Source organism: Labrus bergylta, chromosome 19 (genome assembly GCF_963930695.1).
Source record: "Labrus bergylta chromosome 19, fLabBer1.1, whole genome shotgun sequence".
Lineage (NCBI taxonomy): Eukaryota > Metazoa > Chordata > Actinopteri > Labriformes > Labridae > Labrus > Labrus bergylta.
The window spans coordinates 17,365,609-17,380,454 of NC_089213.1; the positions used below are offsets into that span (position 1 = coordinate 17,365,609).

Here is a 14,846-nt window from a genome sequence, read left to right on the forward strand (position 1 = left end):
TGAATGGTTACATGGTTAAAAATAACAGGCAATGAGAATGTAGTCTATTATTCCAATTTCTTATGGCTAAATGTTTAAGTAAGGGTTTATATTTAATAGATTTTTACGAGTTTTAAATATCGTATTTATTGTGCAAGATTATAGTAAGGAAATAAATAAAAAAGAAACAAATTTAAACAGTCACAAAATGAGTTCTGTACACTAGCGGCACAGATTTGTGTCTCTAAAAGTTTGTAGAAGAAGTCAGATAATGTCAGTGGTGAAACAAGAAAAAACAAAAACAAACTGTGGACAGTGGCTGCACATTTTATTCAGAGTGACAGGTAGCTGCACTTTCCAACTTTTCAGAATGCGAAAAAAAAAGAGCAAGGTAATGTCAACAAAGGAGGAGGAGGAGGGGAATAAGCAGAGCTTTTTAAAACAGTGAAAGCATGGCTAACAGTTTGTGGTGATTATCTTTTTTTTTGCTCTTTGTCAAACAGGCCCAGACACTACTCAGACATTTTGTATTCCCGCCGGCCAGGTGCACCAGCACCAGGTGTCTCATCCATAGATGGGTTTCATCATGCCAGGCAAGCTCATAGAAAAGATTTTGGGCCTCAGGTGTGACCTTTAAGCCTCCTCAGCCCTCATACAAACTGTGCATACACACTGACACAATATAAAACAAGGCTTCTTTAGGATTCTTACAGCGTATTGCTCTGTGTTTTACTTGAAATACAAAAGAGTCGAAAGAGCGCAGTCAGCAGTCTGACACAACAAGGAGAGAGAGAAAGAGAGAGGGGGGGAGAGAGAGGAGGATATTCACAGGAAGGTTCAAGTGTTACAAAATATTTCATAAGAACACATCATGAGCAGATTATTGGAGGAGCACTGGAGCAGCTCTATGGTTGTATTTAATTCAAACTACAAGCACAATGGGGAGAGTTGTAATGCTTTCTTCACACGTTGCATATCTAAACATGAAGTACTTCATTTGATAACCATTTGAATCTAAATCACCTTTAATGAACAGTTTTCATTATATTTTGGCAAGAGGAAGTCATCATACAATTCTGGATAAATCATCTAGGTGTTAATAATACTCTTATTTTGTATAAGTTATCATAAACAGTAGTCAGTTTCTTCATTAAATACAGAAATAAATAAATAACATGAACAGATCAGTGGTACCTGTATAACTGTGGCATTTCATGGAGGTATCTGTAACTCGTACTATTATTCCTGTTTCTGATAGTGCACCAGGCAGGGGCCCTTCAGAGGAAAGGGAATCCTAACAAAGCTGCCTTTGTTTCTAAATCACGGTGACACTGGTGTCTCTATATTTAAAGCTCCTGTGAGGAGTTTTTACTTGGATATGAAACAGATTTAAATTAATACTGAAGCTTCTATATGACCTACAAAATCAAACTAGACAATTAGAATTAAGATAAACAATTTCTGTCATTTTTTGAATACCTGAAACCTGTGTCGTGGGGTAGGAGTTAGTCGAAGTGATGACCTGTACATGGTTGACTTTTTTTTTTTCTTTACATATTTCACAGCAAAGATTCTCAAATATTGATGTTTTGACAGTTAAAAGAAAGCAGGCTGAGATTTTTGTTGAAGAAAAAAAAACACTCCTCACACATGTACAAAACAAAAAACAGGAAAGTCTGCTTTGTCCATAGTATGGGGGGGGGGGAGGGGGGGGTGCAAAATGGACACAAACTGAATGTTCCTCACAGGAGCTTTGATGTAAACCTACACGAGGATTCTCGGGAATGATAAAGAAGTGACACAGGGCGCATGTCTCTCAGTGAGCCTCAGCCTTAAAACAAGAATTTCATTAAATACATATATCAAAATAATTTCAAAGAATTATATTTTTTATCCAACAAAGAAAATCAAAAATGGTTTAAGTATTATTGAACTGGTTTCATAAGAAAAAATTAAACTATATTTCCAGTGTAACATCAGTAGTCCTGGACTCACTGCATCAGTCCTTGATCACAGAAAAGACCGATCTATATGGCAGCAAATATGATCGAAGTATTTTGCAAGGTGACATTGACCTATAAGTTTGAGGAAATAATTGGAACATATTTTTAGTCTACTAAATGTGTTTGGACACTCTCACAGAAGCGGGTAGAGTTCAGAAAAATTCTACAAGTCTAGAATTTCTAAAGGCAGCGGCGGGGTATTACTTTGTTATTGAGTTAGAATATAAAAAGAGGTCAAAAGCAGGTCACAAGCCGAGTAAAAGCAACATTATGCATATAAGGAGAAGCTTTCATTTTAACACTTTTTTTGTCATACAGGTTTGGTAAATTACAAATCCCATCATTACATTGTACCTGAATTCTCCATTAGAACCAGTCTGATGAGAACAGTGTGTCCCTGTGTTCATTCAAACTTTGTGGTACATGTTTACTGTAAGGAGAATTGGAAAAAGCTAGTACAGAGTTTACATTTACAGTGTTTGCACTTCCAGTGTTCTTGTCAGCACTGAGAGATGGAGTTTCTCCCAATGAAAAATGTTTCCCACTTCGGTTCCTGTGTTTCTTCTTCAGTTGTTAAAGTAAGCAGCATGGGGACACCCAGTGGTGGAAGAGAGGTACTGCTTCCTACAGTATGTATCTCTCCACTCAAAAAAAGTCTATCAAAATGGCACATCAGACATTTTTGTATCTGTATTCATCACTGTACACGTACATGGTTGTTATAGCTAAAGGTGCTGTGATGGATAATATTGAAGGCTCAGAAGATGGTATTGGATGAGGATAAGGGAGACTTTTAACAGACTTACTCAGGATATGAATAAATAAACCAAATTTACAGCTAAACATATAGAACTGAGTAAATTCTGTGATGGCGAAAACCACAGGATGGGTGTCAAACCAGGCAGACGAATAGGGCAGCATTCATTATCCAGCTGCTTGTTTTGGTTTAATTTACTTGGGGATAAAGTCACCCGACAATCTCAGACAGCTGGATGTAGCTCCACCACTGAGAACTTTTGAACTTCTCAGGAAGGCATTCCTCAGGGTTCATTTTGAGGCCTCCTAAAAGTTCTGTTCCTCCAGATGCTACGTGGTGGGGGTGCTACGTCAAAGCAGGAGGTGATCTTACAAATCATATCACTCTGTAACATTTTCTTTCTGCTGCTGCTCCAGCTCTCTCTTCCGTAGCTTCTCGCGTTGTTTCTCCAGTTTCTCTCGGTTCCTCTTGGCCTTGTCCATCAGAACTTTAAGGTCTTTTATCTTTTTCTTGATCAGGGCACGGTCCTGGGAAGATGTTACTCCGAGGGCCTGAAGCAAATAAATGAATGAACTTAGCTTCTGTCATTATAAATAAACATGGAGAATTATCTCTTACAGTTTAAAAAACATGTTTTTGTGGGAAAAACGTGTAATGGTAGCATCATTTCTAAAATCCATCAAACATGGTTGGCACTACTCGAATGCAACCTTGACATGGTTGCCAATAGTGATGTATCTGTGGGCTTAAATATTTATGTTTGAGAGCACAATATTTGAAAAATACATGTAAGAAAAACCTGCTGTTTTAACCAACCTTGAGTTCATCGCTCTCCAGTTGCAGAAGCTGTTCTCCGTCTACGTTTTTGGCAGTGAATTCTGGGATATGATGTTCTAAGTTGAGGCCTGTGAGCCAGCGGGCCACTTGCTGGGAGGTCCACTCTGTGACGCTGCGGTTTTGATTCGGCTTTGGAAGCTGTCCCTCGTCTAAAATCTGAACATTACCAACAGAGGAAGACAAATGGGGAACATAGAGAGAGAGAGAGAGAGAGAGAGAGAGAGAGAGAGAGAGAGAGAGAGAGAGAGAGAGAGAAAACGAGAGAGGGGAGCAGGTCAGTTGCAAAGCATTAACATATCTTTAACCCTTTAAAAGTGAGCTGTTAGATGAAAAATGCTAAATAAATGTGCATTGAGGTCAGACTTAAAGCAATGTGACAATTCTGTGGCAACACATGCTAGTCCGTGGGTTAAGCACAAAACAATCATTCTTTTCCTTGAATGACGCTTGGTGTGGAAAAGTACCACAAATGAATAGCATGCACTCAGCAGACACAAACACATGCATGCATGCAGTAGGACACAACCCTCTCACCTCATCATCTATCATATCCAGGCTCTGAATGAGGCAGCATTGAAAAAAAAGAGAAGAAAACTGGTTTGTTCACAGAGAAATAAAAAAAAAAACAGTATGGATTCCACTACAGCAGCGTAGACTAACATCTGAGAACAATGAGCCTTATCCGGTGCATTGATTTTGAAGCTTGTTGTTTACTGTCTGTAGGATATGAGACAATCAGACTCCTAAAGTATGATGTGTTTTTCTGTCAGAGATATCCATTAAGATGAAAAACGGAGGCACTGAGAAAAAAAAGAGAAAGAACAGAAAAGTTGCATTGTGCAAGCAGTTCTTGTTTTTTATTTGTTTGCATTGAAATGCATTCTTTTTAATAGAATAAATAGCAGAATCCGACATTTTCAAAAAAGCTGCGAATTAGAAAAGTGGATGTTGATTAAAGCTACTTGATGTCATGGAAACTGATTGAGCATTTGGTTCACATTTGTGCTGACAAGGTAATTAATCGCTGCTTTTAGTGGTTCACATTAACCTTTGATGTGTTGAAATAAACCTCTTGAATATTGCATCTTATCTTGGAAACTATCATCACCCTGCCTCCTGGGGAACTTCAGTTTAAAACACAGCAAATATCGTAAATTTGTGTGTGTGTGTGTGTGTGTACCTCGTCTGAGGAGAGCACCAGTGTGTGTGAGCGTCCCGACATCTTGGCTTCGCTCAGCCCGCTGATCTCCACTGAGCTGCTGCTGCTGGCACTCAGGTCATCGTTCAGAGATGGCCCCTGACAAATCAAGAACACACTTGTTAAACTTACAGTGAGAGCCATCTGACTCTGACGCTGGATTAAGTGGATTAGATTGTGGTTTAATGGTCTCTAGTTCTTAAACAGAGAGACTGGCGTTAATAAATCAAGCAGGGGAGAAACTGTACCAGAATGATTCATGAGCTACTATTAAGGATTTATGATATTTGATAAACTGTTGAAAGGCAGAAATGTGCACATCCTTTTTCAAGATGTCACATTGTAGCACAAGCTGTGAAAATGATTAGTGGTTAGAAGTGATGTATCTGGACGCTATCCAACTCCAAAAAATCTCTCTCTGTGTCCTTGTGAAAATGGGAGAGCATAGACATGAATGGAATTATAGAATGAATTTGCAGATCTGAGGTCAACCATCCAGAGACAAGCTACAGCTGACTATCAGCAGGAGAGAACGGCACGAAATCTGACGACAAATATGTCTGTGTGTATATAAGATAGTCGAAATCTCATCTTTTAACTAATTATTAATGGTATGTAGTTTCAGAACTGAGATCTTCCAAAGAAAGGATAGAATTATTAAGTGTAGCATGACATGATTTTGAGTTTTAAGTGCAGAGCTTTGGCTTACATTCAGCTTTATAACATTCCTTAAGGAGCTCTTTGAATTTCAGGACTCTGAGATAAAAATACGTATAATCTCACAAGTTCAGACTATTCAGGTTCTTGGGCTGAATACTCACTTAAAAGCTCCATTGAACTATTCATGTTCATTCTTTCTGCAATAAAATATATATATATATATATATATATATATATATATATATATATATATATATATATATATAGAGTGCTCTCATCTGAAGCTGTGAGTGTGTGCTAGAGAGAGATAAGAGCTGGATTTGTGCAAAATCAGAACTAATCTCCTGTTGAATCCAGAGGTCACCACAGCTGACATTACACTGAATTAGAAATCATTTCATGTGAGCTCTTACGCTGCCACAAAGGCCCATGTTAACAAGATTAATCTCATTGTGCCAGAAGGACGCTTACTGACTGATTTCACTGATTTCACAGGATGTAATCAAGCTGATTTTTACTGGGAACACTTTTCACAAAATTAAAACTCAACAAAATTTTTAACAATAATTACAAAATGATAAGGTATATTCAGGATTTTTGATTGATTGGATTTTTGACAAATCAAGTGATTGATTTGTTGCATTAGATAATGATTTACAAATTCACATGATTGCAGTAAAAAAATTAATTTACAATCAGACCTTTTTACCTCTTAGAGAACCAACTTTCATTTCAGTGGATTGAGGTGTAATCAAATAAAAAAAATGAATACATAAATATACAATACCAAATAATATGAATAGGAGAAGAAGTGGGGCCATGTAAGAGAGTTCTGTTCGACAGGAATAACAAGAAAACATTGCAGCCAAAAGGAACAACGTAAGACAATATGTCATTACACTTTAAGTATGCAAGTATTAGAGTAACGTTCTGGCAGAAAGCCCGATCAGTCTCATTATATTACATCAGCAGAAACAAAGTCCCTAATGTCCTCACTGTAAAGTCAATCTTTATTTGATCATTGTACAGCTGCCAAACCTCATGTACCTTTGCTTTGAGTTTCTGTGGACTGTCCTCTGCTGATGGCTCTGTGGAGCTGAGAGAAGAAGAGAGAGGGGGAGAGAGATGGAGGGAGGAATAAATAGAGGTCAGTGCTGACAGTTACTGTGCCACATATTTCTCAAACTGTTTGAGAATCTAGACACATTTTAGGAAAGATGAAAAAAAGATATTGAGACATTGGCCTGGCCAGTGTGTCTCTTAACAATGAGTTAATCTGGTATATTACGATTTCTGCTTTATTTTGAAATCTAATATCTCCTGTCACATCAGCTCCTGCCTCAATGGCTTTTTTCAAAACTGCCTACTACAAACTACTACTACTATAAATACTGCATTTTGGCCAAATCAGTACATACCACTTGTATAGTAGGCGGTTTTGAAAACAGCCAATGTGTCTCCCAGTCCCTTGATATCCAGCACCTGTCCTCATTACACACCTGAAGCTGATTCATATTCTCCTTTGTTTTTCCACCTCAAGTGCTCGATCGTCTTTTTTCACACTTAGTGTGTGCATCACTTTCCAGTAACTCTACATTTAGTTGAGGTTTTGACTTTTCCAGATATTTGGATTTTTGCCCTTGCCGTAACTTAATTTGTATTCCATTCTGGACTGCTCTTAAAGTGTTTATTCATCTATTGTCACAGACAAAACCCATTTTTTGAACTCTTTTTTTGCCCTGTCCATCTCTGAGTCTTTCAGTACCTGGTACCATTACAGTGCCACATTTATTAAAGATCAATTTATGCCAGCAGGATAATAAACTCAAACTCTGATGAAATGGTCTTATACCTGTTTCCAGGTGAGGCTCTTGGATCTTTTTCCTTCAATGTGGTTTTCCTGAGGGGGGACCTGAGGGAGTCAGAGGGAGACTTAACATACTGACACATGTAGAATCATATTGATTGTTAAGAAGAATCCTTTTGGTGCTTTCACTACTGAAATACATATTCATATACATTTTCCACCTGCAATACATTATTAAAATGCTTTTAAGCCAACATAAATTCCACTTCTTGTATTCTCACCCGGGGTCCAGAGCCTGGTTGCGTTCCTCCAGACTGCGAGAGGGGTTGGACTTCGCTGGAGACTGAGAACCTGTGATCACAAACAGCTCAGTGAGATTACTTTAGGTTTAAAGATGAAGTCCATCAGTAGATGCAGTTACAAATGTTTTAGTGAACACTTGATCATCCATTACGGGGTATAATGAGGATGTACTAACCGTCCTGGAAACCTCCTGTGCCAAACGGGGGATTCATTGATTTTCTGGGGGAGCTTTCGGCACTGCCAGGGGCTGCGCTGCGAATCGAACCAGAACGACTGTGGACTGGACTGCTGTGCCACTCTGAGACCTGAGGACAGATATAATGATGACAAATGAAACATGTTAAGATATAAGGTGTGAGAGAACAGGAAGCAGAGTGGGCAGAATGTGGCCAGGCGATGAGAAGAAGAGAAAACAGACAGAAGTCTCAAAAAAAACAAAAAAAAAACAACTTCAGTGCAATCAGGAAGGAAATTTGATGTGAACATCCAGTGCTCCAGACTAATCTGAAAGAAGTCACTTGACATACTTTCACTCTCTCCAACTCCTCGCCCTCTTCCCCCCCCCCCCCCCCTGGAAGCCACACACTGCCTGCTTCCTGTTCTCCTGCCAATTCTGATCCAGTTCTCTGGTTTTTATCCAATCTGAGTCCGCTCCTGCTGCTCTGGCTGAGTTAAGTGACAACATGAGCTAGAACGAGGGTCTCTCATCCAGAAAAAAAAGACTGTGGCTGTTATTATCACGCTGGGTAGAGACAATAAGTTGTGACAGAGTAATTTAGTGTCTCAGAGCAACACACGGCAATTAAACCATTAAAGGAATAAAGTGGAATGGACAGGGGTTAAAGACACAAAAACAGGCCGGAAGACACTCACACTAATCAAACACCCTGTGGTGAAATCATGAAATCAGAGTCATGTTCAAAGAGTTGTTAATAATGGATCTTGGAATCTGTCAACACTCCATTTGGTGGATTTCTTTCAAAAGAGGTACGTTGTTGTTTACTAATCATGAAGATGTTTGCATGTTTTAACACCAACCTCTCCCTCTGTGGAGCTCATGCTGTCTCGGGTGACTCCTCTGAAGCTCTTCTTCTTGCTGGGTGAGTGGGTCAAATCCTCCCTCAGGTCTGGAGTCAAACAAACGCAAACACAAAGATTAAAAAAAAAAAAAAAGCTAGAGTGTAAAAACAACAATGATTGAACTTGAAAAGGTACAAACATATTCTGTTCTGTCCCTTTGTTCACAATCAAACCTACAGTATGTTTTGTTTTGTCTTTATTAAGAGACACTCCTCGTTGGCCTTGTCTCCGTGTGAACAGCCCCTTTAAACAAGTCTATTTAATAACAAATTCACTAAAAAATCAAGTCCTCCACACAAGTGACACTCTTGATTAAGCTGGTAATTATCATGTCCTTTCACATTCCCCAAGTGCACACGGATAAACTGTCAGAGGAGACATAAACTGAAATAATTTACATTTCACATTCATTTCAGCAGATTTGTCATCTCCTCCCACATGCTTCTCCATCCCTCCACTTCCTTGTTATTGCATAATGAGCGGTATCACTCACATCGGCGCAGATAAAATCACTCTCTTATCTGATCTGAACTCTAACTCATGAAGATATGGCACTTCTCCACACACACTCACTCCTGACAGCTGCAGCTTCTGCAAACAAGCCAGCGGAGCTTTAAAAAAGAAGAGGAGTGGAACAAAGGCAGACAGATGTGCTTAAAGGGGATTACGCGCTTGTTTTTGTTCGGGAAGGGCAAAAGTGAGGCTACAGTCAGGGGGCAAAGAGTGTGTGAAGGTTAAGGCAGCAGAGTTTGTGGCAATGTTGTCGAGTTGAATCATGTGTCATTTGGGAACAACACAAAGGTTTTGGGATTTACTTGAAACTTAATTTAACTGAAAAATGCAGTAGGGAACTTTAAATAAAGGACAAGATATCAGACATGAATCTGAGGGTATTCAGATAACATGTTCATGTGTTTTATCTCTTAGCCAATACTGACCTTCATAATTTAATATTTTGTTAAAAAGCTAGATGTAAACGTCAAGTAAACTGTTAGTCGTTTAAAGAGCCCATATTATGCCCTTTTTGGGGTTCGTATATTTAATCTATGTTCCTACTTTTGTACGTTCACAATAGCTAAAGTTCGAAAAAAAGTGTCTGTTTTCATGTACTGCTCCTCCTTGCTCCCTCTACACTGTGAGTCTGTCAGCTGCACCCCACGTGGGCCATGTCTGCTCTGATTGGTCTGCCGAACCGCTCTGTCGTTATTGGTCAGTTGCTCAGCACGCTGAGCTGCAGGGCTTGCCACAACGAGCCAATGGGCTTAGATCAGTGATCTCACACTGACAATGACGTCGGACTGACACATTTTTATCGAGGGGGGCTAGAACCGAGCGTTACATGCGGCTAATGCTACAGCTAACAGGAGGAGGTAGGAGAAGCCGCGTTTCCGTGGACTTTGAATTTTTGCACATAGATGTGCCTAAACATGCACAGGACACATGGAAAACACACTAAAGGGCATATAAAACCAGAAAAAGCATAATATGGGACCTTTAAATTTGAAGCTAGCGCCAGGACACGGTTAGCTTTATGTGAACTTCTTTATTCAGTTCGGGTTTACACTTTATTGTTTATACTTTATTCCTGCTTCTCACACAAACAGGGCCAAAATACACATGTGCACAAACAGGACCTTTAGACATGCATTAATGAAGAGATGTCAGAGTGAGGGGGCTACACAGGGGGCACCCTTGAGCTGTTGGGGGCCAGGGGGTTAAGAATCCCCTTGTCAGTTCTCGGGACTTGAACTCACAACCCTCTGGTTTCCAACTTGAGTCTCTAAGGACTGAGCTACTGCTGCCCCACAAAGGCTGGAAACAGGAAACAACAGCTTAGCCTTACTGACATTATCCTGCCAGCACCTCTGAGGCTCACATATTAACATTTAGACTGACTTGGTTTTGATCCGTATAAATTGAGGACTGAAATCGGCCATCCATGTGGAATGCTTGGATTGTAGGAAGTCAATGTTCCCGGTCAAGAAATAGTTCTGCACATAAGCGATATAAAACCACAACTTGTTTTTAAACTTTCTCTTTACTTTAGAACAAAAAATTGAGACAAACTTTGTTAATTAGTGAGCTTAAGAGGTGCTGGTTGGAGATTCTTACCAGTGGACAAAATGCTGTGTCAGCCCTTTCCTCAGTTTTTGTAATAAGCTCAGTAAGACAATTTTTCTTAACCACCCCCCCCCCCCCCAAAAAAAAGTAAAATGAGTCTTTTAAAATAGAACTATCATCATTAAGATCCTGCCAGAGTCCCCTCACAGACAAACCTCTAGCTTGCACTGCAGCTCTTTTAGGGCTGTTCTGCTGAGCGCTGAGCCTCTCGGCGCTGTTGCTGTTGTTGTTGTTGACCTGGATGCCGTTCTGCTTCATCAGCTGCATTAGCTCCGACTCCAACGTTGCAATCTGCAGAGAGACAGGAACCGATCAATGCTCATCACCTGTAGGCATTTACCTGTCACAACAGCTACTTTGAAGCACTGAAATACAACTGTCTGCAAGATGAAGGCACATTATCAGTCCCTGAAAACGTGTTGTTTTTGAACAGAGCAAAAGTAAAGCATGAATATAGCTGTTTTTACCCCCCAAAGATAGGTACCATTTCTTTTCGAGGCAGCACAAGAGTAACACTTCCTTCACCCGTAACAATGCAGTGCAGTATATGAATGAGTGCTCAATGTGCAGAATAATAGTAGGGGACAGTGGGGTTGACTGCCTGTTCAACTGAGGGGCACGGCCTGAGACTTGAGGAGAAAAACAACATGACTGTCATGTTTGAAGACCAGGAAAGCAGAAAATCAATACAGAGTTTGACAATAGAAGAGACTACAGGCCCCTTGACAATAAGTCGAGCAGCTGTTACTGTCTCAGGAGGAGAAAACCTTCCCCGTGTGTCAGTGAGGACAAACAGCAGAGGCCGTGCTGTTTTCTTCACAGGCTATTGGGATTATTTTGCAGACAACATACTGTACAGGAAAAAAATGAAGCACAGAGAGCTACGCAGAGACATTTGGTGGTTAACTGATCTGCTTTACCCGTATTTGCAGGCCCTGGATCTCAGCCAGGTGAGCTTTCTCAGACTCCTCCAGCCGCCTCCTCTCTGTATCCTCCTTCTGGATAAACTCCACCTCTCTGAAGAGACAAGAGGGAGGGGAGGTGGGAATGTGCTGAGTAGGCGCGTGATGAAAAAAACATGATGCATTTATGTGTGAAAGTGCCTATGTTGATAAGGGAGTTGTGGCTGTTCCAGGACTTTAATGTGACTTATTTTACTCTGACCTTAAAGAGTAAACACAGACACACACACACACACACACACACACACACACACACACACACACACACAAATATCTGCACCTCAAAAAAACACATAAATTGAAAACCCTTAGAATACTAAAACAGCCGTTCCCTCGTGCCCGTTTTGCCCTTGGTCTCTGAGCTGTCTCTCTTCTGCAGGCCGCTACTACAGATCCGCATGGAGACTTTGTTTCGTCAGTTTGTTTTTCCATTTGGCCTGCAGGGCCGGAGCCAATTAGAGGCAGTCAGACTGGAGCTGAGCAGGAGTGCTAGTGATGGGACTGACCGAAGAGATAAGCGCACAGAAAAAGCAGGAGCACTGTGCTGCATACCAATTGCAACTCAGCTCTACTACTGAAATGGGATAAGACTAGGGCTGTAAGGAGAGGAGAGCTACGCCTCAAAGATGGAATTGCAGCGTTCTCTTTTTTCTGTTTGTTGAAGCAAGTGAGGCTGTTAAAAAAAGGAATATCTTAGGGATTCATTCATAATGGTGTATCTAAATGTATGTTCAAAGCTAGGATTAATGAGATTACCTCTTTAAAGACACGGTTAGTGTGTACGAGTTGAAATAATGTTTTAATTCAAGCTGTTCAGTGCCTCTCTTAGCCAGTCATGCAGACAGTATGTGTTAAAAATAAGTTCTCAGAGTGCATTAAGCTACGTTCAAAAATGACAACTGACTGAACTGAACGACACAGAACAAGAAGAAGAGAGACGAAGGAAGCATCAAACATCCGTTCAGTCTCGCTGCTTGACATTCAATCACTACGGGTTAAAGAAGAGCTCAAGGAGGTGTTGAACCTCATGATGACCACCTGTTATTACCTGATCCCCTCTTTATTATTCCCTAACATGAATAGGTTACACGTTAGCTCAAATGGTGGTTAACTTCCCAGCAAATCTGCAATTCAAACATTGAAACAAGAAATGTCTTTTAATTGCCAGATTCTATTCCTCCCCTCACGCCCCAATCGCAGATCAGGATTTGCAGTTTGAACCTGCTCACTCACTTCTGCTGGAAGTCTTTGATAAGTTTCTTGGCTTTGTTGTACTTCTTCTCCAGAGTCTGGTACTGTGCCTGGGCTTCCTTCAGGTGTTCGTTGACCGTGTGGCAGAGGGTCTGCGCTTCGATCCAGTAGCTCTCCAGCTTCAGCATCCTCTCCTTGTTCTCCTCGATGCTGGCCTTCAGCTGACTCTTTTCCTTCTCCCAGCGCTGCTTCTCCCTCTCCACCGAAGCCAGCTGTAAGTGGAAATGTTTTTTTTTTTGTTTTGAACAGATTTCCCTGTTAAACTTGGAAAAACAAAGCATTGGTAGATATATATTTGCTTTAGAGAGTTGGAAAATATTTGTTAAAAGATGTCATAAAATATTCAGCAAGTCGAGACAAAAATAAACCCAGACACAAGCTGCATGTTGGTTGTAAAAGAGGGTTGATTCTTCTCTATTAAAAAGAAAAAAAAAGATTACTAGGTTCCACTAATAACTAAATCTTAACGGTCAGCACATACATTTGGAAATTTATACCGTTCAGATTCACATTACAAACGTTAAAGTTAAACGGGCCTGACTCAGTTAAAACTAGTTTACAGTAGGTTCCTGTTCTGCTGCACAAAACTAACACAGATCACATCAGACAAAAGACACAACCAACAATCAGAATTAACAGCAAATCAGAGCCAATCGGAGTGGGAGGGGAACTGAAATGAACATACATTAGTGACATCAGTGATTGCAGGTTTGTCCATGCATCAGGTGGTTTTTATATGCCTGCTAACTGAAGTTGGTGTCCTGATATAATGTAGGACCTCATTCCACATTTTAGTGTCTGTATGAAAGAACGACCTCAGACCAGAGCTGTTTCTGTAAACTGGTACTGGGGTTAATGCTTGCGAGAGTGATCTAGTGATGCGTTCCTGATTTGTGTTGGATCTTGGAGCACTAAGTGTCGAGATAAACATTCACACATTTCTACGTTAAAAAGCAAAAGAAAAATAACTGTAATAGATGCTATCATTTTCTTTCTTTTTTGACTATATTCCTAAAGCTTTCCTAGCAAACATGAAGTCCTGCTCTTCTGTCCTCCTGACACTACTTAAGTCCCACATCCATTAACAAATAATTTGAAGTCCAACCAACCTCTGCCATTTGCTCCCACAACAAACCTGCCCACACACTGACAGTTTTAAGCTCTTACCTTGTTTTTGAGCTTCTGGATCTCGGCCTCGGTCACTGTGTGTTTGATCTGGAGCTGTAGGGAGCAGAGGCGGTGGAAAAAAAGAGAAGACGGGAGAGAAGAGAGAGAGGGCGGTCAGATAATCAGATGCATGGCTGCGCAGGCTCTCTTCACTGTCGATACAGCGTGACGGACAGAGGCAGTCGACCCTGTCCTCCCCTGACAGCGTCCCGGCTGCAGCTCTGACACACACTCCCAGAGGAGAGCCGGGGAAAGGCACGAGATGGACAGAAATAGGAAAAGGGCTCAATATTTTTTCAAATGCTTTTAAAGAAAGGGTTAAACATGAAAAAAAAAAAAAAACGTCTTTGTTTCTTTCAAGACCAAATCTAAAAATAAACTAATATGGTCTATGTTCTAAAGTGTTACATTTTTGATAGATCGAGTTGGAAAATAGAGGAAGAGCGACAAAGTTTTATCCAAGGAAGTTGAGATGAGAAGATATCTTGGCAGGGTGGGAGAGGATTAATGGCATGAAGATGGAGAGAAAAAAATGGATATGAAACAAGAGAAGTGGAAATGGGAGCAAATGAGGCAGAAATAAAGAAAGGAAGAGGTGTAACACAGGGAGCTGAGAGTTTGAATTAAAACAATAATATTACCATATATTATTTTCTGGATGTTTGTCACCTCAAAGGATAGTTTCACAAAAAATGTATTTGGTCCTAAAAGAATAACTATT

The 14,846-nt window shown here is 40.3% G+C and overlaps 1 protein-coding gene across 5 annotated transcripts in view; it reads right to left on the bottom strand.

Annotated features, from left to right (window-relative positions):
* Window positions 1-290: 290 nt before the first annotated feature.
* The window catches only part of ppp1r9a (protein phosphatase 1, regulatory subunit 9A), a 55,658-nt gene continuing 41,102 nt past the window's right edge, over window positions 291-14,846 (bottom strand). For 2 of the 5 annotated variants that reach the window (XM_029276940.2, XM_065947808.1), the window contains exons 8-21: window positions 14,126-14,179; window positions 12,941-13,170; window positions 11,666-11,762; window positions 10,901-11,036; window positions 8,583-8,671; window positions 7,720-7,849; window positions 7,523-7,592; window positions 7,287-7,346; window positions 6,482-6,530; window positions 6,222-6,266; window positions 4,757-4,873; window positions 4,111-4,134; window positions 3,556-3,732; window positions 291-3,290 (exon numbers count right to left, since the gene is read on the bottom strand). In XM_029276940.2, the coding sequence (XP_029132773.2) occupies window positions 3,120-3,290; window positions 3,556-3,732; window positions 4,111-4,134; window positions 4,757-4,873; window positions 6,222-6,266; window positions 6,482-6,530; window positions 7,287-7,346; window positions 7,523-7,592; window positions 7,720-7,849; window positions 8,583-8,671; window positions 10,901-11,036; window positions 11,666-11,762; window positions 12,941-13,170; window positions 14,126-14,179 (1,449 nt within the window). In that variant the 3' untranslated portion in view covers window positions 291-3,119. The remainder of the gene's footprint in view (window positions 3,291-3,555; window positions 3,733-4,110; window positions 4,135-4,756; window positions 4,874-6,221; window positions 6,267-6,481; window positions 6,531-7,286; window positions 7,347-7,522; window positions 7,593-7,719; window positions 7,850-8,582; window positions 8,672-10,900; window positions 11,037-11,665; window positions 11,763-12,940; window positions 13,171-14,125; window positions 14,180-14,846) is intronic. The other 3 variants (XM_065947810.1, XM_065947811.1, XM_065947812.1) reach the window with 3 other exon arrangements.